The 22,768-nt window shown below is 48.2% G+C and overlaps 10 protein-coding genes across 10 annotated transcripts; 6 read left to right on the forward strand and 4 right to left on the reverse strand.

Moving 5' to 3' along the window:
• Positions 1 to 119: 119 nt before the first annotated feature.
• HD556DRAFT_1505069 (C2H2 type zinc-finger-domain-containing protein) lies at positions 120 to 1,924 on the forward strand (the record flags this gene model as incomplete). The annotated part of the gene is made up of 3 exons (XM_041309014.1): positions 120 to 189; positions 242 to 401; positions 507 to 1,924. Coding segments are annotated over 3 exons (1,545 nt in total), but the record flags the coding sequence as incomplete, so codon positions are not given.
• Positions 1,919 to 6,354, reverse strand: HD556DRAFT_1247809 (cortical protein marker for cell polarity-domain-containing protein; the record flags this gene model as incomplete). Its single annotated transcript, XM_041298730.1, has 6 exons — positions 1,919 to 1,985; positions 2,036 to 2,528; positions 2,578 to 2,906; positions 2,965 to 3,149; positions 3,202 to 5,455; positions 5,510 to 6,354. 6 exons carry the CDS (start codon positions 6,352 to 6,354, stop codon positions 1,919 to 1,921), a joined length of 4,173 nt encoding a protein of 1,390 aa, XP_041154168.1.
• A 380-nt stretch (positions 6,355 to 6,734) lies between these two features.
• Positions 6,735 to 7,497, reverse strand: HD556DRAFT_1413289 (uncharacterized protein). Its single transcript, XM_041304235.1, has 3 exons — positions 7,337 to 7,497; positions 7,027 to 7,276; positions 6,735 to 6,958 (listed from the first exon to the last, which is right to left on the reverse strand). The coding sequence occupies exons 1-3, from the start codon at positions 7,473 to 7,475 to the stop codon at positions 6,877 to 6,879; spliced, it is 471 nt and encodes a 156-aa protein (XP_041154169.1). The 5' UTR covers positions 7,476 to 7,497; the 3' UTR covers positions 6,735 to 6,876.
• Positions 7,498 to 7,553: 56 nt separating this feature from the next.
• HD556DRAFT_1413291 (uncharacterized protein) lies at positions 7,554 to 8,647 on the forward strand. The gene is made up of 2 exons (XM_041304236.1): positions 7,554 to 7,652; positions 7,699 to 8,647. The coding sequence occupies exon 2, from the start codon at positions 7,709 to 7,711 to the stop codon at positions 8,357 to 8,359; it is 651 nt and encodes a 216-aa protein (XP_041154170.1). The 5' UTR covers positions 7,554 to 7,652; positions 7,699 to 7,708; the 3' UTR covers positions 8,360 to 8,647.
• HD556DRAFT_1013573 (S-adenosylmethionine decarboxylase) lies at positions 8,646 to 10,510 on the forward strand. The gene is made up of 2 exons (XM_041295875.1): positions 8,646 to 9,170; positions 9,284 to 10,510. The coding sequence occupies exons 1-2, from the start codon at positions 8,932 to 8,934 to the stop codon at positions 10,392 to 10,394; spliced, it is 1,350 nt and encodes a 449-aa protein (XP_041154171.1). The 5' UTR covers positions 8,646 to 8,931; the 3' UTR covers positions 10,395 to 10,510.
• Positions 10,511 to 11,165: 655 nt separating this feature from the next.
• On the forward strand, positions 11,166 to 12,987 carry HD556DRAFT_1013575 (phosphatase 2C-like domain-containing protein). The gene is made up of 4 exons (XM_041295876.1): positions 11,166 to 11,688; positions 11,755 to 12,120; positions 12,171 to 12,338; positions 12,398 to 12,987. The coding sequence occupies exons 1-4, from the start codon at positions 11,379 to 11,381 to the stop codon at positions 12,853 to 12,855; spliced, it is 1,302 nt and encodes a 433-aa protein (XP_041154172.1). The 5' UTR covers positions 11,166 to 11,378; the 3' UTR covers positions 12,856 to 12,987.
• Positions 12,926 to 14,850, reverse strand: HD556DRAFT_1013617 (uncharacterized protein). The gene is made up of 4 exons (XM_041295877.1): positions 14,583 to 14,850; positions 14,400 to 14,531; positions 13,278 to 14,342; positions 12,926 to 13,229 (listed from the first exon to the last, which is right to left on the reverse strand). The coding sequence occupies exons 1-4, from the start codon at positions 14,745 to 14,747 to the stop codon at positions 13,119 to 13,121; spliced, it is 1,473 nt and encodes a 490-aa protein (XP_041154173.1). The 5' UTR covers positions 14,748 to 14,850; the 3' UTR covers positions 12,926 to 13,118.
• Positions 14,851 to 16,805: 1,955 nt separating this feature from the next.
• On the forward strand, positions 16,806 to 17,820 carry HD556DRAFT_1247791 (uncharacterized protein; the record flags this gene model as incomplete). The annotated part of the gene is made up of 8 exons (XM_041298728.1): positions 16,806 to 16,943; positions 17,003 to 17,079; positions 17,131 to 17,289; positions 17,343 to 17,393; positions 17,441 to 17,456; positions 17,505 to 17,554; positions 17,603 to 17,718; positions 17,771 to 17,820. The coding sequence occupies 8 exons, from the start codon at positions 16,806 to 16,808 to the stop codon at positions 17,818 to 17,820; spliced, it is 657 nt and encodes a 218-aa protein (XP_041154174.1).
• A 1,171-nt stretch (positions 17,821 to 18,991) lies between these two features.
• Positions 18,992 to 19,983, forward strand: HD556DRAFT_1449423 (uncharacterized protein; the record flags this gene model as incomplete). The annotated part of the gene is made up of 8 exons (XM_041307595.1): positions 18,992 to 19,087; positions 19,157 to 19,233; positions 19,285 to 19,443; positions 19,497 to 19,547; positions 19,595 to 19,610; positions 19,660 to 19,709; positions 19,763 to 19,878; positions 19,934 to 19,983. The coding sequence occupies 8 exons, from the start codon at positions 18,992 to 18,994 to the stop codon at positions 19,981 to 19,983; spliced, it is 615 nt and encodes a 204-aa protein (XP_041154175.1).
• Positions 19,954 to 22,331, reverse strand: HD556DRAFT_1521601 (Dfp1/Him1, central region-domain-containing protein). Its single transcript, XM_041309175.1, has 4 exons — positions 21,823 to 22,331; positions 21,610 to 21,761; positions 20,506 to 21,556; positions 19,954 to 20,453 (listed from the first exon to the last, which is right to left on the reverse strand). Exons 1-4 carry the CDS (start codon positions 22,189 to 22,191, stop codon positions 20,190 to 20,192), a joined length of 1,836 nt encoding a protein of 611 aa, XP_041154176.1. The 5' UTR covers positions 22,192 to 22,331; the 3' UTR covers positions 19,954 to 20,189.
• Positions 22,332 to 22,768: the final 437 nt, after the last annotated feature.

Raw genomic sequence — 22,768 nt, forward strand, 5'->3', positions numbered from 1 at the left:
AAACATCACTTAGTAATCGACTGCGGCTGTGCTACCGATAATAATCTTTGCATATCATATGCTGACTTACACATCGCAGACGGGGACGACACCCTTGAAAGTAGACATCCATGATGGATCTAGCAAACGAACAACCCCTATTCACTTGCCTGTCATGCTCGATAGCCTTTCTTTCCGCGGAGGAGCAGCGTATGTCCTGGCACTCACTCCTGTCTAGATGAATTAATGCATGGGCACACAGGCACGCACTACCGCTCAGACCACCATAGGTACAATATGAAGCGTCGCGTCGCATCCCTCCCACCAGTTAGCGTTGCCATATTCAATCAAAAAGTGCTCGAGCGCCGTCAGGAGACCGCGATCATGTCCTCACTGAAAGGTAGCACCTGTGAGGTGTGCGGGTACGTTCCTTCTGATCATAACAACCGCTTTCTTTTTCTTTCTTCTGCGTTGATATCATCTTCTCCATGTACTTTTTGTATCGAAGTTCTCTGACACACGAACAGGAAAACATACACAACAGAAAATGCGTATAGATCCCACATAAATTCCAAGAAGCACAAAGAGAATGAGCTCAAGACTGTCTCGCGGCCAAGTCAAGTAGTACCACAGCCAGGCGAAGTTCCTAGCGCCCCTGTAGATCCCCCGCCGTCATCCACGCTCCCTGTCATTTCCGAAACCCCCATACCCAAAGACTCGACCCTCGGTGTACCCGCGACCGCTACCGAGGATGACATCTACGAAAGCATAGATGCTAAGATAGCTGCTGCTCGCTCACGTCTTTCTCCAGCACACTGCCTCTTTTGTCCGCATACTTCCTCCACGCTTTCAGACAATCTAACGCATATGTCTTCTTCGCATTCCTTTTTCGTCCCTGATGCCGACTATCTCGTCGATCTTCCTGGCCTCATCACATATCTTGGTGAGAAAATTGCAGTTGGAAATGTATGCATCTACTGCAACGGTAAGGGACGTGAGCTTCGGACACTCGAGGCTGTGCGGAAACACATGCTAGATAAGGCTCATTGCAAGATCGCCTACGATTCCGAGGACGACCGACTTGAGGTGTCAGACTATTACGACTTCACAACTTCATATCCCGCTGACACACGGAAGAAGAAATCTAAACAGATACCCGCGGAGGACGAGGAGTGGGAGGATGCCGAGGACGACAGCGGAGATGCAGAAGAGGTCGTCGATGAGGCTGCTTCAGAGCCTCCTGATTCTGATTCTGATTCTAATGAAAGCATACCCGAGAACCAAATCACTTATGGTGATACCGAGTACGAGCTTGTTCTCCCATCAGGGGCACGCATCGGTCATCGGTCTATGAAGCGCTATTACGCACAATCCCTGCAGCCCACGCACGTCCAGAGTAATGAAGACCGCAACTCTGGGATTGCACTTGTCCGCAGATTGCTCGCAGACAAGAATTCTGCCCTCGTACCCCGCAAAGGTGGGTTTGGCGCACATGGGCAAGGAATGGAGACTGTGAAAGCGAGGAATCGTGGTGAAGCAAGAGAGGCAGGGAGGCACGTACGAGAGTTCAGAGATCAGAAGCGCAGGGAAGATTTCAAGACACGAGTAGGTTTCATACACAACAGCCAGAAGCATTTCCGGGACCCACTTCTGCAGGTGTGTTTTGTACTTGACAAACCTTCATTATCACTCACTCTCATCCTCAGTGAAGACGCAGAGTTTCACTGTGCATGGCAAACTATGCATGATATTCCTTTGGCATTTCCAAAACCACTACCTCTTGTTATCTTGTCCCATGAAAGCGTCTCTAGAAGGCGGAAACATAAAAAAATAATGCTATGATATCAATTGAAAGAGCGACCGAAAGGTCGATCTCGGTTAAGTAGGGTATAATGATGTACGACTGATAGCAAGAAACAAGATACGAGAAGGAAACAAATCAATACAAATAGGCCGCGGGTACCACGCCCTCCTGGCCTGTTTGTGGATTTCGCGTATACCACCACCTGAGAACATTATGAGCGCAGTGATCGTAAAGTTGAATGTGATCTCTTACGCAGTATCCCGATCATCTAACACTTCTACCTCGAGTCCAGCCGTCAAAGGTAGTTCGCCCTCGCCCGTCCCATCGAACGAGTAGCGAGCGTGTGCAGGACGAGCAAACTCCTCTTCGGCGGCCATTGTACCCACGACCGCGTCTGAGGGAGTTTCAGCTCGCAAGTAATTACTACCATCTGGTCCAAATGGATCAGGTTCTGCAGCGATGGATTTTCTTGCGTTTTCATCCTTCTCAGCGCCGACCGCATTTAATGGGCTCGCAGCACCGAGAATCGTTGTTCGTGTGGCCGCGTTGATGTGTTCTAGTAATGATGATGGTCGGTGTTGAACTGAATTATCGTCGTCGTCGTCATCGCTGGTATTATACTTCGCTACTCTATCATCGCGGCGAGACAGTAGGGTCCAGAGGATGCCGATGAGTGCCAACAGGAACACAACCCCAGCTGCAATGGCAATGGAGATGAGAATGACAATGCCAGTTGCGAGGAACTCTGCAAGAGACCATGAGCTATGATTCGAGAAGACACAGAAGTTACTTACGTTGTTGACCAAAGCTGAAGTTTGCGAGTGAATAGAACAGTGAAGAAATTGAGCCCAACGCTCCCTGAGCAGTTACAGTGGCCATGTAAGGAATAAATGAAGAGCCATCGAAGAGGACAGAGGACGCAGAACCGAACGAAGAGTCGGACAGCGCGCCAGAGATCATCAACATCCGGTCAGATTCAATGATGCTGTTAGCTGAGTGCGTGTCCAGTAGGGGAACCATGAGAAGCTGGGAAATGTTGGTGGTGCCCTGGAGCGAAGATCCAACACTACTCCAAGAAACACCATCCCAGAACATCATGAATGGTGAGGAACCATCAGTAGTGCTGAAGACCAAGATAAGTCAGATAATATGCCTATGAGCAGTAATATCGTGTCACTCACCGACCAGCTACAAAGATGCTGGAATAGTTGCCATTGTTAACTGTCACTGCCGTAACCGGTCCTGGAATTTCAGCGCTGTTCCCAATGGCGGCCCATGTGGAATCCGCAAAATTATACTGTGCGACATTGGTCGTCAATCCACCTAATGTGATAGATCCGGCAGCAATCAGGATTTCTTGAGTACTCTACCGAAACCCAGTCAATAACATGTTACTGGCCAAGAACATAGATACTTACTCCTGCATATGAGACAGACGAGATGTCTCCCTGAATACCGCTTCCGAGAGGGTTCCATTGATTCAAGGTGGTATCAAATAGACAGATGGCTTGGCAAGACACAGAACCAGCCTGCGCAAACGAACCGGCGACAATGACAGTGTCAGACTTATATATTGATGACGTTATCGAGCGAACGACGACCGAAGATCCTGCAGAGGTTTGCAACGGTTGCATGGATGATGTATCCCACTGTTGAGTAGATAGATCATAAAGAGCCAATCCAGTTGCTGAGGTTCCGGTGAGATTGAATTCACCGCCAACGAAAAGCTGTTGCTGCTGATCAACATAGACAGCGCGAACGACGCCATTGATCTGAGCACCAGCGAGCGCAGATATTGAAGACGTAACGGGATCATAGATAGCAACGGCGGATGAGGTCGTAGAGGAGGAAGAGAATGAAAAGTTGCCTCCAATTATGGCTACCTGGTGGGAAGTAGAAACATTTGTCCAGAATGCCCCAGCAAGGACAGCGGGAGCAGGAGCGGGCGGGGAAGGCGGCAGGGCGCTTGAAGTTGCGCTCTGGCGAGTGAATAGGGTTCCAATATTGAGGTGAGATATCCATGCAGATGGTCCACGACGGACGTGGGAATGACGCTTCGTTAAGGTGGCCGGAGAAGATACATTCGTAACGTTGCTAGTAAGCTGGACGCCCATAGATGTCACCAGAGGGCCTGTGCTTCCACCACTGGACAATATCACAAGGCCACTGGAACCATACTCTGCCATAGTATCCACATTACCCGCGACGAACTGGGTTTGTTTCTGACCCGAAGCAGGCGAAGTACCGTTGCCGATGAACGTCATGTTGCCCACTACAAATCCACCACTGTTCACCCACAAACCGGCGCTAACATTCCAGGTGGCTAAACCGCCAGCGGGAACACCAGTAGCCGACGAATTAAGGGCCTCGGTGAAATTGCCTGCAACCACAATTTGCCCATTGGCAAGCGCAAGACTATTGACCACACCATTGACTCCTGCGCCCATGGCCTTCCACGAATTAGAGCTGACGTCGTAGATAGCAACGCCATTGAGTTTACCCTGCGTGGAAGCTGTGTTGGTGTCTGTAAAAGAGCCACCGACATAGAGCTCGTTGCCGCTCAACACGAAGGAGGTCACATGCCCATTTAGACCATTATTAGGAAGGGAAATGAATGATCCACTCTTGAATGCAACGATGTTTGAGACACCGCTTGTCGAGCCGGAGATCAGCTGGAAATTGCCACCGAGGTAAACAGTGCCAGAGGGGTGCTGTGCGACAGCTTTGACGGACACAGTGCTAGAAGTTGTAGCTCCCAGAGCGTTATAGAGATCAATGGATATCATGTCCAAAGAAGTCTCGCTTGTGTTGGGAATAGTTCCGGTAGCATCAATGCTCGCACTGGAGCTCAACGGCCACTCAAAGAAACCGAAACCATGCTGGGAACTGCTAGTCGCGTTGGACCCAGAGGACCCAGACCCGGCGGCAGATGTCACATCGGCCGATGTCAACACTAGCGCAACGCTACCGGCGACGAGTTCGTACTGCCCATCCTGACCAGTCCCTGCAGGATTATTCGCAAGCGTCATGGATACAGTGGTCACGAAGTCTGTTGATGAGGGGACGATGGGACCACTGTAGACAAGTGTGGTCGTATCGGACTGGACCTGCTGTGAAACAGCAGAAACCCAAGGTTGGCTTCCGCCACCTGGGAAGACGGTGACTTGGACAGATGTACGGAGGGGACAATCCTGGAAGTCTGCACAACCCGGAATGACAAGATATACGTCATACTGGCCAGATGCAGAGACGTAAGGCTGCCAAGTAAAACTGGGAGCCTGAGAAGGGGACGTGCCGACAGCCACTGTGGAGACTAGGACAGTTTGTAGTGTTGCGGGGATATTGGTGACAGCATCTTTCGTGGTCCACTGGCCTGTACTAGTGGTGTTGGATGGATTAGGTGAAAAGCAGGATTGCAGGTTCCCGTTGCTAGATGCGAACGCGCCAGAGGACAGCAGCTGCAACATATGCAAACCGGGAGCTTCACCTGTCCAGCCCGACAGAGTGATTTGTATACCGGTCAATGTTACCGGAGCGGTGAAAATGAAGTCCTGGTATAAGATTGATGAGTCGGTCGACAAAGGACAGGTAGCTGTGCATGTCATATTTTGTCCAGTTGATGGGTTGATATATGATAAAGTCTGTACGGTATTGTCTGGAATGGATGTCACACTGACGGATGCAAAATGAGACATCACAAATCATCCATCATTGAAGGACACATACCTAAAAGTCGTCGTGCCAAATCCACTCTGGAACGTGTTGCCAAGGCGAACACCATAGGCATTGATAGAGGAGAAGTCACGGATAGTAATTACAGCGCCATTTCCGTTCGCAGCCAACCACGTGTTGCCAGGTCCATCCGGACCAGCAGGACACAGTATATTCGAAATGTCGCTGAACTCAGGGTCAGATGACGATGGTTGTCCCAATATTTCCGCGCCTTGAAGAGGAACAGGAACGAGTGACGAAGAAAATGGCGTAGCGCCAGGAGAATATGGAACATTGGGATTATTGGTGTTATTTAGTGCAATGGCATTCGCGGCGAAGGCAGTGAGGAATGAGCCGGCAAAGAAGAGACTATTTTCTGAAGCGTTAGAGGTGATGGAAAGAACTTCTCCGCCGCCACCTGTGAAGCCTTTGAATGGGGGTGCGGACCAAGAATTGGACTTGGTGTCCCATATAGCTACAGATGAACCGGGCGACGTGAAGCTGCCACCCACCCATAACTGGCTGGTGGATACGTCACAATATAGCGAGTATATTGGGCCGTTAGGACCGTTTGAACCGAGCGCAGCAAATACGCCAGAAGAAGGCGTGTATGATGCGATGTTGCTGGCGGACACGGATGTATTGCCAATAGATGAGAAGGATCCGGCCAAGTAGAAGATATTATTGATGGCGCAACCTGATTGAATTGAGCCGCCAGCATTCGTAGTGCCAAGCGTAGTTAAGGCGCCTTCGCCAGTGCGAGCAAGTAAAGAAGACACAGAAGGGTCAAATGTTACAGCAGTAGAATTATTGAATAGACTGAGACCCGCAAATGCACCTGCAAGGCCTACTTGACCCATACGACTGAAATCGACCATTGGGAGTGACGCGAACGCGGGATTGGCGAGAAGAACTGTGAGGAAGAATGTCGAGGACCATCGTATCGAACTTGATGACTGTGAATGCATTTTTATGTAGTCTCCACGGTAACGTTCCAGGGTATAGAGACCCTGATGGAACCTAGTGTCCTCTACAGAAAGCCAGAGTTTAAGCGTCAGCCGAACGACGTTGAAAGGAAAGACGGTCACGGTTTTAAGCTTTGAATCTTCCCATCAAAACGCGTTCTAATAAACCAACACGTCCACGTGGACCAGGTCATGGACCTATTAGGCGGTGCACCGCACTTTTGACTGGACTGTATAATTGTCTTGACTGCCTCACGAAGTCCTCACACAGACCGTTAAATTATAAACTCGCAGCTTATTTCCGAGTCTGTGCACCCATCTCCGAACCGGAAGAATGTATCAGGAGATTTTTACATAGCAATCGAGGGGATCAATTAAACCCGAGCACTGCAGTGCCCACTTCTATTCTATTACTCCTCATCCGGATCTAACAGCAGTTGAACTCATGTCGGCAACGCGCCCGACTGGTTGTAAGTGAGGAGAGCCCGTATCTAGAATTCTGTTTGATCGTAATCCGGTACAACGTCAGTCATATCCTATGAGGCATGTCCAATCGAAGTCGCTCACTGAGGATATCTATAGCGGTGCACGTTTGGCCTCTTTGCATCGGCCTGCAAAATGGCATTGTCAGAAGCCTGTTGTGACAGCAATAAGTGCTTCTCGTTGATAGCTGCCCAGATTTCACTCGGCGTCGTGTACTGAGCAAGCCACCGAGTCAGATATACGTCTTGGTTTGGCGACGGTGCCCATTTGTAGAACCCGACTGCAAGCAGAGAAAGCAGGACTGTGTTACGCCAGAAAGGTGTAGAGAACCCAGCTGATTAGAATGCATAAATGAGTCATGACCTTGTTTATGGATGCGACCGGAATATCATACCTTCGCGTGAATAATGGGTGTCATCATGGTGCTCATCATGAGCATGACTGTCGTGCGATGCGAATCTCCGCTGAATGAGTGAAACGCTCCCGACTGTGTGCTTTTGGCGCAAGAGCAGGCTTGCTCTTGCCAACGACATTGTGGTTATAGATAGAGTTGCTCGTGCCGCCTCGGCAATTTACTTGCGGACTTGGAAGTCCGGATCAGGTCGTTCACACATCACAGTGCCGCATGTTGCGTGTTCCATGCTTCTGCAAGTATTTTCAGCTGCTATTCGACCAACGTAACCTTGGACAGCCCTATATATTCTACCAGAGTATGCAATTATTTTCCAGCAGAAAAATTAACTGAATTTGTTGTAGGACCTAAACCATGCTAAGACGTGTACTACCACGCTTGCCGCTTTTCCGGGTCTCTGCACCCATACTTCCAATATCGTCGCGGTTGAGTGCTCGCCCAGTACCTGCGATGTCCTTGACTGGCTCTCCACGTTTGTCGAGCCCGAGGCTGTTTCATCACGTCCCTGCTCGCCTTACGTCAACCATACCACCTCAAAACGATCCAGCATCACAGTTACCTCCAAACGCTACCCTTTCTCAAAGGCTGAAACACCTCATTAAATCCTATGGATGGTATGCCCTCGGAGTGTACATCGTCCTCTCCACACTGGACTTCACCATCGCGTTTGCTGGAATTAACCTGTTGGGCGCCGAGCAGGTCGCGTCTGCCGCCGCCTACATCAAAGAGACTGCTATCAGCTTCATCCATACCAAGCCACCAGAGCCTGGGCGTGATGAAATGGACGGCATTTCTGCGGGAGATGCGAGCCGCGAGGGCTTGTATGCCACCTTGGTATTGGCTTATACCATCCATAAAACGCTATTTTTGCCCGTCAGAGTTGGTTTGACAGCCGTTTTTACTCCTCGATTGGTGGGCTGGCTGCGTACAAGAGGGTGGGCAGGTGGTGAGGGCGCCAGGAAAGCAGCACGCGACATGAGGGATAGGATTCAAAGAAAGGATTAAAATCAGTTGATCGGCGGATCTGGGTAAGAGGCAAATTGTAACGTCGTCGTTTTATTCACACTACTCATGTCATAGTCATATATTACTTGCATGGCAATTACCTTTATTTGCCATGATCCTAATTTCACACTAGAGGGTCGATTGGAGACATTGCATGCAACCCTCTTTTGAACTAAGGTGCAGCCTTGAAAATGATGGCGGAAAGTAGAGAGCAACAGCACTTTGGGGTATACGCGGGGAAATCCAATTCGAACACGCTACACGAGTATGTTTAAATTCAAATTGAGTATATATTTTCAAAATTTGGGTGAAATCTGGGCATAAAAGTACTAGTAGCGGTGACTATAAGTGACGTGAATCACATAGCTGGCATCAGATAAGAAAAACGTAACGTAAGATCATAACTGACTCGATTGATTCAATGGAAAATGCCGAACACCGAATACTGAGCTTGACTTCAAAGCTTTAAAAGATTTTCTTCAGCTTACTTGTTCCCAATCCACTCCTGATGCAACTCGATAGCTTGAAGCACCCAAGATCCTGCAACCGTTTCTTCTCCCTTCCTGACATCGATGGCCGTTGGTGACTACTACCTCCCATACACATCGACGCCTTTTGAAGGCCCAGAGAAATTACTGGAAATCTGGTTCGCCCCTTCCCCTGCTCATGTGCCAGATGCACACGCACCAAAAAATGGCCGTATAGGCCTGAGGAATGTTCCAAAGCAAGTCTGGGAGGACATGCTTGACATCGTCAAATGCAAGGTCCTCAGTGTTATTGAGGGCGAAGAAACTGATGCTTATCTTTTGAGGTATGTGAATTGGTCATCACTCGCTTTTTTGTTTCCCGTATGGCTTGAAGCGCCCTTAATTTAATACTTTTTCACAGTTAAAGATCGTTATCGCTCATTTTTCTCTAATTTAGCGAATCATCTCTGTTTGTGTTCCCACATCGCATTATTCTAAAGACATGCGGCACAACACTAAACCTCCTCGGCCTTCCGCGCATCCTCGAGATCGCGCATAAATTTGCCTCACTTCCATCGGTTTATCGATGCTTCTACTCACGTAAATCCTTTATGTTCCCTGAACGCCAACTCGGTCCGCATCGAGAGTGGAAGGACGAAGTGTCATTCCTTGACGCCATATTTCCAAATGGAGCTGCTTACACTGTAGGCAAAGTCAATGGAGACCATTGGCTGCTTTATTTAACGACGCCTGGACAATCTGGCGCGAATGGCGAGACCGCTCCAAGCTCTCCCATTTCCTTTTCATCGTCCCCTCTTCATTCTGAGAATGGGGAAGAGAATGAGACAAACCATACTCTTCAAAATATTGAAATCGACACACCATTCACTCAGGATTACACAATCGAGATTCTCATGAGTAACCTGTCTCACAAGGCTCGCGAGTCCTTCTTCTTGGCTCCTCCAGTACAAGATACACCATCGGAGTCTCCGTCGGTCATCGGAAGGACTTTGTCCTCTACCATTGGGATTTCAGATCTGTTCCCGCCTCACCTCACTACATTGGATGCTTATGCGTTCGACCCTTGTGGTTACTCTTCGAACGCTCTCCTGAAATGGGGCGACGGAATTGAGGATGGCTGCGGTGGGGAGGGCTACTACACAATCCATGTGACCCCTGAGGAAGGCTGGTCATATGCAAGCTTCGAGTGCAACGTGCCACTATCCACTTCTCCGTCTTCTTCGGCCAAAGATATCCCCGATTTACATACGCTGATCAGACGCGTCGTCGACATCTTCCAGCCGGGCAGACTCAGCCTCACCCTTTTCATATCCAACGCCAACAACAACAATGCCGAGGAGGATGAGGATGAGACTGCTGTTGAAGCCGCTCAGCGGACTTTCAAGTCTGCTCTGACAGCTCAGCGCTCTGTGTCGTGTTCTTCTGGTGGTTCGGTAACGGGTGATGGGAGTGAACAAAAAGATCACATGTTGTACAAGAGAACCGACAAGATCAATTATCAATTTGGTGGTTACAATCTTGCGTTTGCGAGTTTCGAGTTTCGATGAAGATATCGCTTCGGTGGTGTTAGGTTGTACGCTGAAGTTGTCTTTCTTATCTAGATGCGCTCGTACCTTCCTGTCAATCTACTTTTTGCTACCTTCTTCGTTTCCGTTGTACGACCCAGATTTCGGATTACTGTTCGTCCATCTTGTACACATGATGGTGTTGATTATCATCAGCTGGATTGTTATGAACTGTCAGGTGCACAAATCTTCGATTCACAAGGTCAGGGCATGTTCAGGGCATAAGCTTTGAAAATTTGAAGGTTCCTGGTATCTGATAGATCTGACTCCTAATGCGCATTTGGTTATCGGCAACGTCCATAAACCGAAGCACCATCATGGGATATTGTTCATGGTCATGGGAGACCCTGGATAGATTTAGGGAACAAAACACCACGGTCGCTGGGCGCTGAGCGTTTCGCTGCACACTACCAGTATGTAAGTGTCAGAACAAAGTTCTTGGTGCTTACATTTTAATCGCCAGAACCCGAGTGCAGTTTGGGAGGCCGTTCGTGGCATGAGAATTTTCATTTCCATCCGAGTGTACGACAACCATCTCATATTTCACTGGGGGTACGCAATCAGTGTCCAGTATGGAAATGACGCATTATGCTAGAGAGGGTGAACGGCGTGGCCCTAGGCCAATGGCGTCTATGCATTTTGGACTAATCTGGCCATTCATGGATAGGTATTAATACCGCGCTAGCAGCCATCGTGAGCTGAAGTCGGCGGGCCGAGGCTTATTGCCTCTTGGGTTTCCCGGTTCTGGATTACCTGCCGTTGAGTTCCTAATATTGTCTACCGAGGAGGACGTCGAGATATTCTCGTGACCAACTGTCTTCGGGGTTGAATCCATCGCCACATGCCTGATGCCCCAACCTCAGGAGTATCAGAAGCATCAATCTGCGTATAAATTCATCCAAAAAAAATTAGCTTCAATGCCCCAAATTCCCGCTCTTGCTTAAGCGGCAGAACTCCACATCAGCGATGGTTTACAATATAGTCAACCTTCAAGCTGCCACGTCCACAGAAAATCTCCGGGCTCTTGAAGAAGTCAAGGATTTCTGTACGACAGATCTCGGACGGGGGGGCAAGGAACGATGGACATATCACATGCTACCAGAGGCTGCACTTGATGCCGAGCTGCATCGCATATCCAATGCGACCTCATCGACATTTGTAGACAGCGTCACTTTTCAGCCATGCGCGGCTTACGCTGATCTCAATCAGGACCGGTACAGCATTGAGGAGTGGGAGCTCCCTGGCGGAGTTTGGCAATTCACGGCAATCTATGATGGTGCTCTAACTTCTTTACGAACATCATACGTATCCCCTTGCAGAACTAACGGCTGGATTTTTGTAGGTCATTGCGGCCATGACACTGTGAATTATGTCCACAAGCGGCTTCCTTCGATAGTTAGGACGTCACTGCAAGTTCTTCTTCAGAGCGTACCTACCACATCCCTGAAGCCGGAATTTGTCTCGGAGGTTTTGTGCACCGCAGTCAGGCATCTGGACCAGTCTATTCGTTCTGACCTTTTGGACTTCTTGCCTCACGATCGCCTTACACAAATGAGCGACGCCCAACTCAACCAACACATCTTACATCGTTATTCTGAATGGAATACTATATCGACACGTTGCACTCAAGGCTCAACTGTACTTTTGGCTTTATCTGACCCACTAAAGAAAAATGTATGGATTCTCAATCTGGGAGATTCCATAGCGGGTAAAGTGCAGCCCTTATCATCTTATATCTCCTTCCTAACATTATCACAGTTCTTGGCAGTAGATCCTTCTCTGGGAAATGGTCAGCAACGATCATCAATTCTGTACATAATTGTCACAATCGCTCAGAAAGTCAGCGCATACGGCGAGAGCATCCAGAGTCAGAGCAAGCCTGTGTGTATGGCAACAGAGTGCTTGGATATCTGGCTCCGACCCGAGGTATTCCTTTTATTGAAATATTTTACATGACATATCCTAATCCTGAGACCTTGTGCTAGCGTTGGGGGACACATGGCTCAAGGTTCCTTCGGCTTACACTCGCCGCGCTTTTGCGCCGCACTTGCAAGACTGGTTACCGCCACATCAGGTAGCACAGTATGCCAGTCGTATTCTTACTCCTCCATATATATCCGACCTCCCTGAGGTCTATCACCACTCCCTCGACGTCTCTCAACACGAACTACTCCTCATTCTGTCATCTGATGGCCTGCAGGACTTGTATGACAATAACGATATTCAATTATCAGACCAAGAAATGGCAGACCGCTGGGTGGGTTTAGTAGGACGCCACATACACTCTGCCACAGACATGGATTTGCAAAGCAATTTAGCACTCAGGCTCCTGCGGGATGCTGTTGGCGGAGATAACACAGAGCTTGTTTCCCGAAATCTCACCTTGGAAATGGAAGATAAATGGATGGATGACATCACAATTCTAGTGCAGCGATTCCGGTAGAGATAGGTTCGGGATAGCGTACCCTGGCAGTATGTTACGGTACGTACGTATTTATTCTAGACCTACAGTAGAGATTTAATCATGCATTATCCACGGTTTAAATTTCCAAAAATGCGATCCACTATGCCATGCATGCTAGTCAAGTATTGTGCAGTTTCTCAAAGATGCACTTCCCAGATATCGTGATACACGCACGAATGTCGATCTTAGACATCATCTTGTATCCATACGGATGACAATCATTGGTTGATCCGATCCGTGTCCTATGGGGGATAAGCAGGCTCGAGTTTCACACTGTGAGCCGACTTGCTCCGCAAGTTGCACAAGGGACACAGACGAATGAATATTTCGACCATCGGCCAGGTTATAGTAGCCTGTGGAGTATTGGATAAATCAATAGTCAAAACAAAAGAACCACATACCATTCCCATACGCCTTGTCTCAAAGAGCATCGAAGAAGACGAGCCATGGGCTCGATGAGCGTAGACAAGGATATCGTAGATCTGGGTTTGTACTGGAATGCGTTCAAAAGCTCTCGTCCACTCAAAACCACCGAAATCGTGATCAACAGCATCGACTTTTGAAGAAGTGGTTCCGTGGTTGTCTATGTGACCAATATAATCTTTCCTCAGTTCTTCTTCTTCTGCCGCCTCGAGGTGGAAAAAAGAGTCCCGTGGTATCAATAGAAGGTGATATTTCTCAGATCCTAGCCGTACATGATGAATTGTTAACCACATGCGCAGCCGATCCGAAAGACCTTCCAAGTTGCCTTTTGACAACGCATGCGACGTGGCGGCGTAAATATTTGGTGCAAAAGCAGCAGTTTCACGAAGGTCCTGCGGCAAATCGTGGAGGAACCGTGCAAGGGTATCCTCAAAGGACTCTCGACTCGGCATCTCGGCAGAATTGACGCTACCGATCCTGTGGGAAACCGCATCAGGCAAAGGCGCAAACGACGGATGTACCCAGGATTCGACGAGGGACTTCGTGACGACCGTCCCTTGGTCAGAAGGAAAGGAATGTGAAATGAACGAGATTGAGTTATCAGGTTGGGTGCGTGGAATATTGTTTTGAGGCCCTGAACTGGAGGCGGAGGGCCGTCCTTGGCCGTGGTAGTCAGGAGTGAATCGACCAAAATGCGAATGGAGCGAAGGTTCACCCTCTTGAGAGCCACCCCTAACATGTGACGTGGATGAATCTGATGCTCCACAGCTCCGTGATGATGATGATGCCACATTTTGTCCATAAAAGCTATGGCTGTCTCTAGACTCATTGGGATCATTGTGCGCGAAGGCGGTATGCTCCTCTGGTGATGGCATGTCAGAGACGAGGAAAGATGCTGTCTTAGCACCGTATGGAGCCATCTGCCTATCCCGCGTCACACCATGATCGGATGGAACTTTATGCCTCTTCTTAGGAGTATAGTTGCACTCGGTAGCACTCTCCTCTTCCGCACAATGGTTGCAAACCGGCAAGTTACGGTCACACTTGTTCCAAAGGATAAATAAGATTCACATACTTAGTTGATCAAAGCATAAACATACCTTCATATTTCTGAGACGACAACGATCACACCGCGGGATTCCTCGGTGAGCAGGTGTTGGTAAAGGAGTATATTCGCAATCCTTTCCGTTCGCATATGAACAATGATTGCAAGTTGGAAGAACCCTATCACACTACCCGACAGTTAGTAATTTTGGAGAGGTCAATAGCAAGCTGGGGCACACCTTTAAGTTATTTACCCGGCAGCGATCACACCGTGGCTTCCCTCTGCGTCCTTTCCACTGCGACTGACGGGCCATGAACATTTTAGGATTGGGAATCCGGATTGTCAGTTGTCCATCATCATGCAAATCTTCAACAGAGTCTGTTGCATCGGGTGATTCAGACATGCTGTGTGAGGATGCTTTACTAGCTACAAGCCCCAAAAAATATGGGGGAAAATTCTGGACGAAAAAAATTGTATCTTAGGAAGTAAGAGAAGCCGAAGGTTGGTGAAGTTGTGACTAAAAACGGCCGGATGAGGCGGGGACAGAACAAGGAAAGAATGTACGTACAATAGACCCAAGAGGTGCGAGTGTTGAGAGAGCCTACAATATTCACAATGTTCCGTGTGAGTGGGTGGTAAAACTGAAAAATAGCGATGATTTTAAATCATCCAACACTTTGTGCGATCTGACTGAGTGGTAAGCTGTTTGCAGGTAGTTTTGTTCGAGTTTTGTTGCAAAGAGCGATCCAGCCTTGACCGAAATCTGAACTTACTTACGGATGTGACACTACTGTCACGCTACTTTTTAGGTCAAGGTGGTTTGAAAATCAAACGGGCCAGCAAAAATTACTGATGAAGTTCCGGACAAGGTTGGGGTCAGTCTTTTGTCTCTGCAATCGTTGTACATAGAATTTCGTGACATAAAAGTGTGTCAATCTGAAGTTACTACGGTGGCGGTAACCATGAGTATGGAGTTCGAGGTCCCTTGCAGATCAGTAGCTGAATGGCGGAGGCAACGCGGACTTTGTCGTTGTAAACAAGTGTCCAGCGCCAGTTGAGCGCCAGTGGGTCGTACGGCGGTGCATTGGCTACTTTCTTCTTCGACGATCTTGTCTCGTACTAGATGTTTTAGCTCAGCTCGAGTTGTTCTGAGAACAGCGATAACAGATTTCCATATATGGAATCTGTAGTTGAAGTGGGACAAGCAAAGTTCAAACGTTCATTCCTTGGAGCGGACTACTTCCTGGAATGTCCTTATTATCACAGAGCGCTTTGTACGTGTTCACCCAGTCTCTTAATTACCTGGCTTGGTGTTGATGCTCTAGTTAATGAAGGATCTTCAAATTAACCGCATGATTGCCTCAACAGTTGTTGACTTGGCAACATGTTGAATACTCAAGTTTTTCTTGCGCCATCATCCACATCTCAAGATTCTCAACGATTGCTTATTAGAGAGATCTTCATTCATGGATTCTACATCCTATCAAATCCAGCTTTAAAGTCTAAATGCCGTTCTTCAGCACAAGTGAGTGAACTTTAGCCCACGGTTTCGATCTCCTAGCGACTACCTGTCTCCTAGGATAATGGTTCAGAAGAACGCTAAGATGGTGGGGATGGCAGCGGTTCTGAATTTGCAAAGTTCTCGTCAGGAGGTCACCCGTACCCAAACCACGCTGACATTCTCATTCTGTTTAAAATTATACTACTGAACCCATACACAGTGAGAGTAAAGGTTCTGTCGCACGACCGTATTCGCATCCGATGACCGGCCAGCTGCATACGATGAGACACACCGGAATGGTAGTTTACGGTTGGGGGAGGGCTAGTGGGAGGGTAGGAAGGTTCGGACCCCAGGTCTCGTTGCGTTTAGCATACCGAGACCCTGCACCCACCTACCGAGGGACCTTTTCGGTCGTTTACGAACCGATTGCGAATATGGCGTCTCTGTGCAGAGATAACACTGGATCACTACAATCTTCTTGGCTGTATCCTGCTGCATCAAAGCCACAGCCCAGCTGTCTATCGGACCGAGGTTATCCTGGTGAGGTCATGATCATGTGATAGGCATTGAGACAAATACTTATTTGGATCTATTCAAATAAATGCACGTGTGTGCACAACTTAAACCGTTCGTGTACGAATGAAACGTTGTGGGCGTTCCAACAGCGTATGATTGCAGTTTCAGAACCGGCTGCATTTGTCGCGCGTGTCATTCCTACTTTCGAGCCAGTGCGTATAATCTTGTAGGGTTCCGACAGCACCATGACTGTGTTTTGCAGATTCGGAACAGGTTGCATCTGCTGCATGCATGTCATTCCCACCTCCGAGCTAGTGCGTATAAAATCGATGAGGTGTATTATGCTAGGTTATATCCCCTTCCTTTTGATCCACACATAAGAATTGACGCTCTTCATCATTCATCAACAAGATGTATCTTATGAATACTTTACGTGGTTTTGTGATGCCATATCTAGCATTAATCAATCTAGTGTCGTCAACTACGATGGACCAACAGGATGGTGTTGGTTATTATGACCCAACTGGCAGAGGCGGGTCGATGCTCATCAACGCTGGCGATGGATACGGTGAACCTATGAATGTACTTTTCTTTTCTCACCGTGACACCCTCGTCTACCCTGGCTGACCCCGAAGAATTAGGTCATAATCTCTGGTCTTAGCTCTCCTCACGTCCTCAGACTTGACGGAGCTATCAATTTTGCCCGTGCTATTGGATTGTAAGCATGGAAAGAATTGCAAACCGCATCTTACTAATTTGCTCATAATAGTTCTGAAGAATGTTTCGGCCTTCACTTGGGCGGTTATATGCCCGCCAACTTGGGAGATGGAAACGGATGGGTCAATCAAACCATTGAACTTCGCCAGGACTATGGAAATGCAGGAATCGGAACGTGTCTTGAGAGCATCATCGGAGGAAATCATTTTCGGTAAATTTATCGATTAGCTTGAGTGATCTAGCGTGCTGATGATATCCGTTCAGTATATTTGTACAGAACGGTACAACGGCGGACAGTGGCGCTCTCTTCCTAGCGTAAGCATCCTTAAATTGTCTTACTAGTAGCTTACTTGATGTGCCAGCGTGTCTCGAGAGGAGGTGCGTGATTCGGCAGGGTTCTATTACACATTTGAACGCCACCCTTAGCCCTTAACAGAGAACCATGATGTCGTGCCAGATGGGTACAATATTGGCCGGTAAGTAACTCCGTGATTGTAATGAACGGGTCACTAATCTAGTTTTAGCAATCAGCTGGTGTCGGCAGCGGTTGGTAAAACATGGTATAATGGGGTCAAATACCACACTGTCGCCCAAAACATTACTGGTCTCCTTAAAGCTGGCGCTGATGGTGTTAACCATGGTGAGCTTGATAGGTTCAATAGTTGCTCGTCTGACATCAGGGCCACTGTCAGGCATTGCTCAAGATGGTATTGTTACGTTATTGACCGTCACGATTTATTAAGAATCATATCACTTTTTCCTTTCCTTTGGAATTTCCCGATTCTTTGCTCGTCTCATTGTCGAGTATGAACAAGTGAAGATTCTAGAGTAATACTACAAGTGCTGTGACATAAATCAATATTTGACACTATCCTGACCGTTTTGGCCATAGAGTTCAGTTTCTATATAAAGAATTCGAACAAAAACCCATCACGTTCCTTGAAGTGGACTTGCCGACGGTCATCGGCTTTCACACCATTTGTGTTCATTGAATGACTGCCACGGTCACTGACCAGCAGAACACTGCCAGTTCACTGTGACGTGTGTCATCGTCGACAGCAACAGTGCATGAAGTGACGAAAGTATAAAATTGCAAGCCCGGGATCCGACGTTCCGTGTTTGGAACACTGCCGGGACCTACCAGTAATTATCGTGCACCTATGGTTGGACCACCGGCTAGGTGAGCTCCGATGACTTAATGTTCACCGGGTATGAGGATCTTCAAATTAACCGCATGAAGATCAACTGATGTTGAGTTGGCAACATGTCGAATGCTCGAGTTTTCCTTGCACCTAATTATCGGCTTCGCCGTGCACTGTGATCCACATCTCATTAATCATTAAAGAATTTTTCCTTCGTGGATTCACCATCCTATCAAATACTCGACACCAGCTCCAAAGTTTAAATGCCCTTTTTAGCACAGGTACCTGCACTGCAACCCACTGGGGTCTAGCCCAGGGCCTCAATCCCACCACAAACTTGGCTTCCCAAGCTGTCGCCCCTCTGTCTCCTGTTGCATTCAAGCCACTGCCCGTCATGATTGTGGAACAGGCATCGAAACAAATGCTTGGATCTTATTTTTGGATCTATTGAAATACTAGATACACGTGTGCACACATCACTGGTTTATAGGATTCCGACCTAGCACCATGACTATAGGCGGCTCTAAGGTATAATTGCGGGGTCGGAACCGGCTGCATTCTTTGCGCATGTCACGGTCATTCCCACCTTCGAGTCGGTGCGTATAAAATTCATGAGGTACCATAGGTGTGGGATGTTAAGTTATATCCCCTTCCCCTTGAATCACACATAAGAATTGACGCTCTTCATCATCCATGTATTTTATGAATGCGCTACTTGGTTACGTGATGCCATATCTAGCGGTGATATCCAATCTAGTGTCGTCACCTACTATGGACAAGCGGGGTGGTGTTGGTTATTATGACCCAACTGGCAGAGGCGGGTCGATGCTCATCAACGCTGGCGATGGATACGGTGAACCTATGAATGTACTTTTCTTTCATCACCGTGATGCCCTCATCTACTAATGTATAGCTTGACTGGCCCCGAAAATTTAGGTCATAATATCTGGTCTTAGCTCTCCCGCTGTTCTCACACTTGACGGAGCTATCAATTTTGCCCGTGCTATCGGATTGTAAGCACGGAAAGAATTGCGAACTGCGTCTTACTTATTTTCTCGTAATAGTTCTAAAGAATGTTTCGGCCTTCACTTGGGCGGTTATATGCCCGCCAACTTGGGAGATGGAAACGGATGGGTCAATCAAACCATTGAACTTCGACAGGATTATGGAAACGCAGGAGGCGGAACGTGTTTGGAGAGCCTCGTCGGAGGAAATCATTTTCGGTAAATTTATTGACTAGCCCGAGGGATCTAGCGTGGTGACAATATTCGTCCAGTATTTTTGTACAGAACGGTACTGCAGCGGACAGTGGCGCTCTCTTCCTAGCGTAAGCATCCTTAAATTGTCTTACTAGTAGCTTACTTGATGTGCCAGCGTGTCTCGAGAGGAGGTGCGTGATTCGGCAGGGCTTTGTTACAACGTCTGAACGCCACCCTTAGCCCGCATCAAAGCATCATGATATAGTACCAAATGGGTACAATATTGGACGGTAAGTAACACTGAAGTCTGATAGTGACGAACGGGTCACCAATCCAGTTTCAGCGACCAGCTGGTGTCAGCAGCGGTTGGTCAAACAAGGTATCATGGGGTCAAATACCACACTGTCGCCCAAAACATCACTGGTCTACTCGAAGCTGGCACTGATGGTATTAACCATGGTGAGCTTGTTCGGTTGATCGATGCAGTAGTTGCCCGTCTGATGGCCACTGTCAGACATCGCTCAGGATGGTATTATTACGTTGTTGACCGTTACGATCGATTGAGAATCATATCATTTTTTTCCTTTCCTTTGCGATTTCTTGATTTTTTGCTCGTCTCATTGTCGAGTATTGACAAGTGAAGATGCTAGAGTAGTGCTACAAGTGCTGTGTGGTGTGGTGTGGTGTGACACAAATCAATGAAGTAAAGCCAAATGCAAAGAATTCGAGAAAAATCTTGGACAGGACCAAAGGCTGTCGATCCATGACACTCACAAATCAAGATCCACTTCTCCCTCAGCATCTTCCTCATCCCACATAGACTCGTCATCGTCTTGAGCTGGCTGTGAGGACCCTAACGTCTCAGGTACCTCGGAACTTCGTGACACGCCGTCATAACCGCATTCGGACCACATGCGCTCTTCTTCCTCGGCTTCTTGGCAGGTCCGGCGTCGAACGCGATTAAGAACCGCGTCAAGCTGGATGTAGTTTGCATCGTCCATGGCAAACTTACGATGCCTCCGTTCCTGTGTGTGCTGAAGGATCGAGCGTTAGGATACTTATATACGAGATTAAATGCGATCTCACCGTGTCGAAATCATCGAACTTTACGCGACAACTCTCACAGTAGCCAGGTTTACTTCCTTCGTCACGCTTTGGTAATCGAAGGGTGTTTGTACTCCTACTTTTCCTGAGCAGTGGGCGATCTGGAATTGTAAGAGGGGGGCCCATGCCTCCCGCTTTTCGGCCGAGAGTGTGAGGTGCATTCGGGGCTTTTCGAGATGTCACGACTTGTTGTTGAATCCTAGACCGAAGAGAAGCAGGTAGTTCCAGCGTCCTAGAAGCACCACCCGCGGTGGATGTTGTACCTCTTGTGGATGTAATACCAACGCTATTGCCGGATGCTGCAACATATGAGCCCATACCTGTCGAAGCAAGGTAGCCCGAGGCGGTCGCTGACTCTCTTGTATCCCCATCTCCGTAGTCAGCATCAAGGTCAACGTATTCTTCAATAGTTGCCTGACGATGTAGATTATTCATCGACACCGAACGGCGGAGGTCGCCAGCTTTGCGCGAGAGCATCTGAACCTCCGCCTGCCTTTTCCGCTTCAGAGCCTTAGCCACCTTCTCCGCGCGCTCGTTCTCATTTTCTCTCTCTGCCTTTTGTGCCCTTTCCCAACGCCTCCGTTCCCTTTCATCAAATTTTATAAAAGGCCCCCGGGACCTTGGGTCACAGTATAGAACGGGATACGCGGGTTGCTCTTTCCCGTCGTGCCCTCGTTGTATGGGATATTCTAGAGCGTGAATCGTCGCTAACTCCTGCCGCACGTCTTCTATAAGCACGAAATAACTCTGTTTTGAGAAATATCGATAATCATGTCGCTTTTGAGTTGGGTCACGTTCTGTGGTGGTACCATGAAGGCGCTCGGTTTGAAGTAAGCTAGATAGTGACCGTTTGTTGGAAGCAGGGGCAAGAGAAGTGGCTTGTGCAAGAGGTTTCGTAGGGGAAAATGCAAAGGCTGGGGCATCACATCGTTCCAGGATGTTGTCAAGTTTTGCCGGGCTCCAAATCTTCATGTTAAAGGCCTTTGCCTTCTCCACAAGGTTGAAGCTCTGGGAGGTGGCATCCTCGGTAGTACTGTGAATTGATGATGTTAGTGTGGTCTACAATAGTGGAACAGCTCGACGCACCGTCCACGGAGCTTGATTGGGCTTTTCAGTGAACTGGCTCGTGCCGAGAAGCCTTGCAATCGATTCTCCTTGTTTGCAGCAGGGTCGATCGGAGTGATAGGTTGATTAGTGATAAGATGTGTAATCTCATTGGAGAAAAAGTCATCTACTTGCTAGAAGCCCGTCGATGGGGTGTCAGACGTTTGTGCAATTATCACGGAGAATCGGCCATACTGATTTGAGGTGCACCACCCGGGCTACTAATAAATCTCGCAAAGCAGCACTCTCAGGATCCGACAAATCCAAGTCGAAATAGAAGACCCATGCAGGAAATGCACGAGTGTACTTGAAACGAAACTCGGCCTTCTGAGCCTCCCTTTCTACGCGTCTTCGTTCCTTATCCTTACGGTCCTCGCCGTGGGTGGCTTCTGTTGGAGTAGGTCTCACCCGCTTGATAGATTCATCTGCTGCAGGGTCCGGTGATCGAGGACGTTTGAGCAACAGGGAAGCCGAGCGAACTCCTTGTTTAAAGGGAGACATGGTAGGAGGAACTTGAAGTGGCAGAGTTCGTGTACTTAGTGGACGGCGGTTGGTTGTAGGCATGATTGGGGAGCCAATTAAGGCTGAAAGAAATAGGACCACGTCACGCAAGTGATATGATGGACAAGAGGCAGGATGAGGAAAATGGTGGGAAAAGATAATATAACAATGTCCAACTTGACGGTGAGACGCGACTTAGCAACTACTCCTGGTGGGAGCACAAATAAACAACGCGTGCGTGCGATGGCAAACGACCAGGTATTACATTGATTCATCGTTTCATGATCAGGTAGTCTACTCGTCTGGTTATTATTTCAGTCTAACGCTGCAACTTCCGAAATAACTAGTACACAAAAACACCCGGCGTGGCTCTGCCAATCCAAACACCTGGAGGAGGCCCAGATCTAGGCGAGCTACCAACTGTCCCAACGGCAATATCGACTCATTGCACATTGCAAACTGGCAAAGGCACGTTGAAGGCATAATTGGGTGGCACGTGACAGTCACATGACCGCGTTTGATTATACAACTACCTTAGTACCTACCTATTAACGTGAAAGCAAAACAATAACAATAACAGTAGATATCAATATCGACGCGTAGGGATCATCCTGTGAGCGAGACTCAAATGAACATTGTG

Source organism: Suillus plorans, assembly GCF_016647745.1.
Source record: "Suillus plorans strain S12 chromosome Unknown HD556scaffold_88, whole genome shotgun sequence".
Lineage (NCBI taxonomy): Eukaryota > Fungi > Basidiomycota > Agaricomycetes > Boletales > Suillaceae > Suillus > Suillus plorans.

Coding starts and splice junctions, on each gene's coding strand:
- HD556DRAFT_1013573 (XM_041295875.1), top strand. CDS start 8,932: ATGGCCGTTGGTGACTACTACCTCCCATACACATCGACGCCTTTTGAA. Junction 9,171..9,283: donor ACTGATGCTTATCTTTTGAG/GTATGTGAATTG, acceptor TCTCTAATTTAG/CGAATCATCTCTGTTTGTGT.
- HD556DRAFT_1413291 (XM_041304236.1), top strand. CDS start 7,709: ATGCTAAGACGTGTACTACCACGCTTGCCGCTTTTCCGGGTCTCTGCA.
- HD556DRAFT_1413289 (XM_041304235.1), bottom strand. CDS start 7,475: ATGTCGTTGGCAAGAGCAAGCCTGCTCTTGCGCCAAAAGCACACAGTC. Junction 7,277..7,336: donor CACCCATTATTCACGCGAAG/GTATGATATTCC, acceptor CATTCTAATCAG/CTGGGTTCTCTACACCTTTC. Junction 6,959..7,026: donor CACCGCTATAGATATCCTCA/GTGAGCGACTTC, acceptor ACGATCAAACAG/AATTCTAGATACGGGCTCTC.
- HD556DRAFT_1013617 (XM_041295877.1), bottom strand. CDS start 14,747: ATGTCTGAATCACCCGATGCAACAGACTCTGTTGAAGATTTGCATGAT. Junction 14,532..14,582: donor GCCGGGTAAATAACTTAAAG/GTGTGCCCCAGC, acceptor ACTGTCGGGTAG/TGTGATAGGGTTCTTCCAAC. Junction 14,343..14,399: donor GTCGTCTCAGAAATATGAAG/GTATGTTTATGC, acceptor CTTTGGAACAAG/TGTGACCGTAACTTGCCGGT.
- HD556DRAFT_1521601 (XM_041309175.1), bottom strand. CDS start 22,191: ATGCCTACAACCAACCGCCGTCCACTAAGTACACGAACTCTGCCACTT. Junction 21,762..21,822: donor GGGTGGTGCACCTCAAATCA/GTATGGCCGATT, acceptor ACGGGCTTCTAG/CAAGTAGATGACTTTTTCTC. Junction 20,454..20,505: donor AGTTCGATGATTTCGACACG/GTGAGATCGCAT, acceptor TCGATCCTTCAG/CACACACAGGAACGGAGGCA.
- HD556DRAFT_1013575 (XM_041295876.1), top strand. CDS start 11,379: ATGGTTTACAATATAGTCAACCTTCAAGCTGCCACGTCCACAGAAAAT. Junction 11,689..11,754: donor ATTCACGGCAATCTATGATG/GTGCTCTAACTT, acceptor GGATTTTTGTAG/GTCATTGCGGCCATGACACT. Junction 12,121..12,170: donor TCTGGGAGATTCCATAGCGG/GTAAAGTGCAGC, acceptor ACATTATCACAG/TTCTTGGCAGTAGATCCTTC.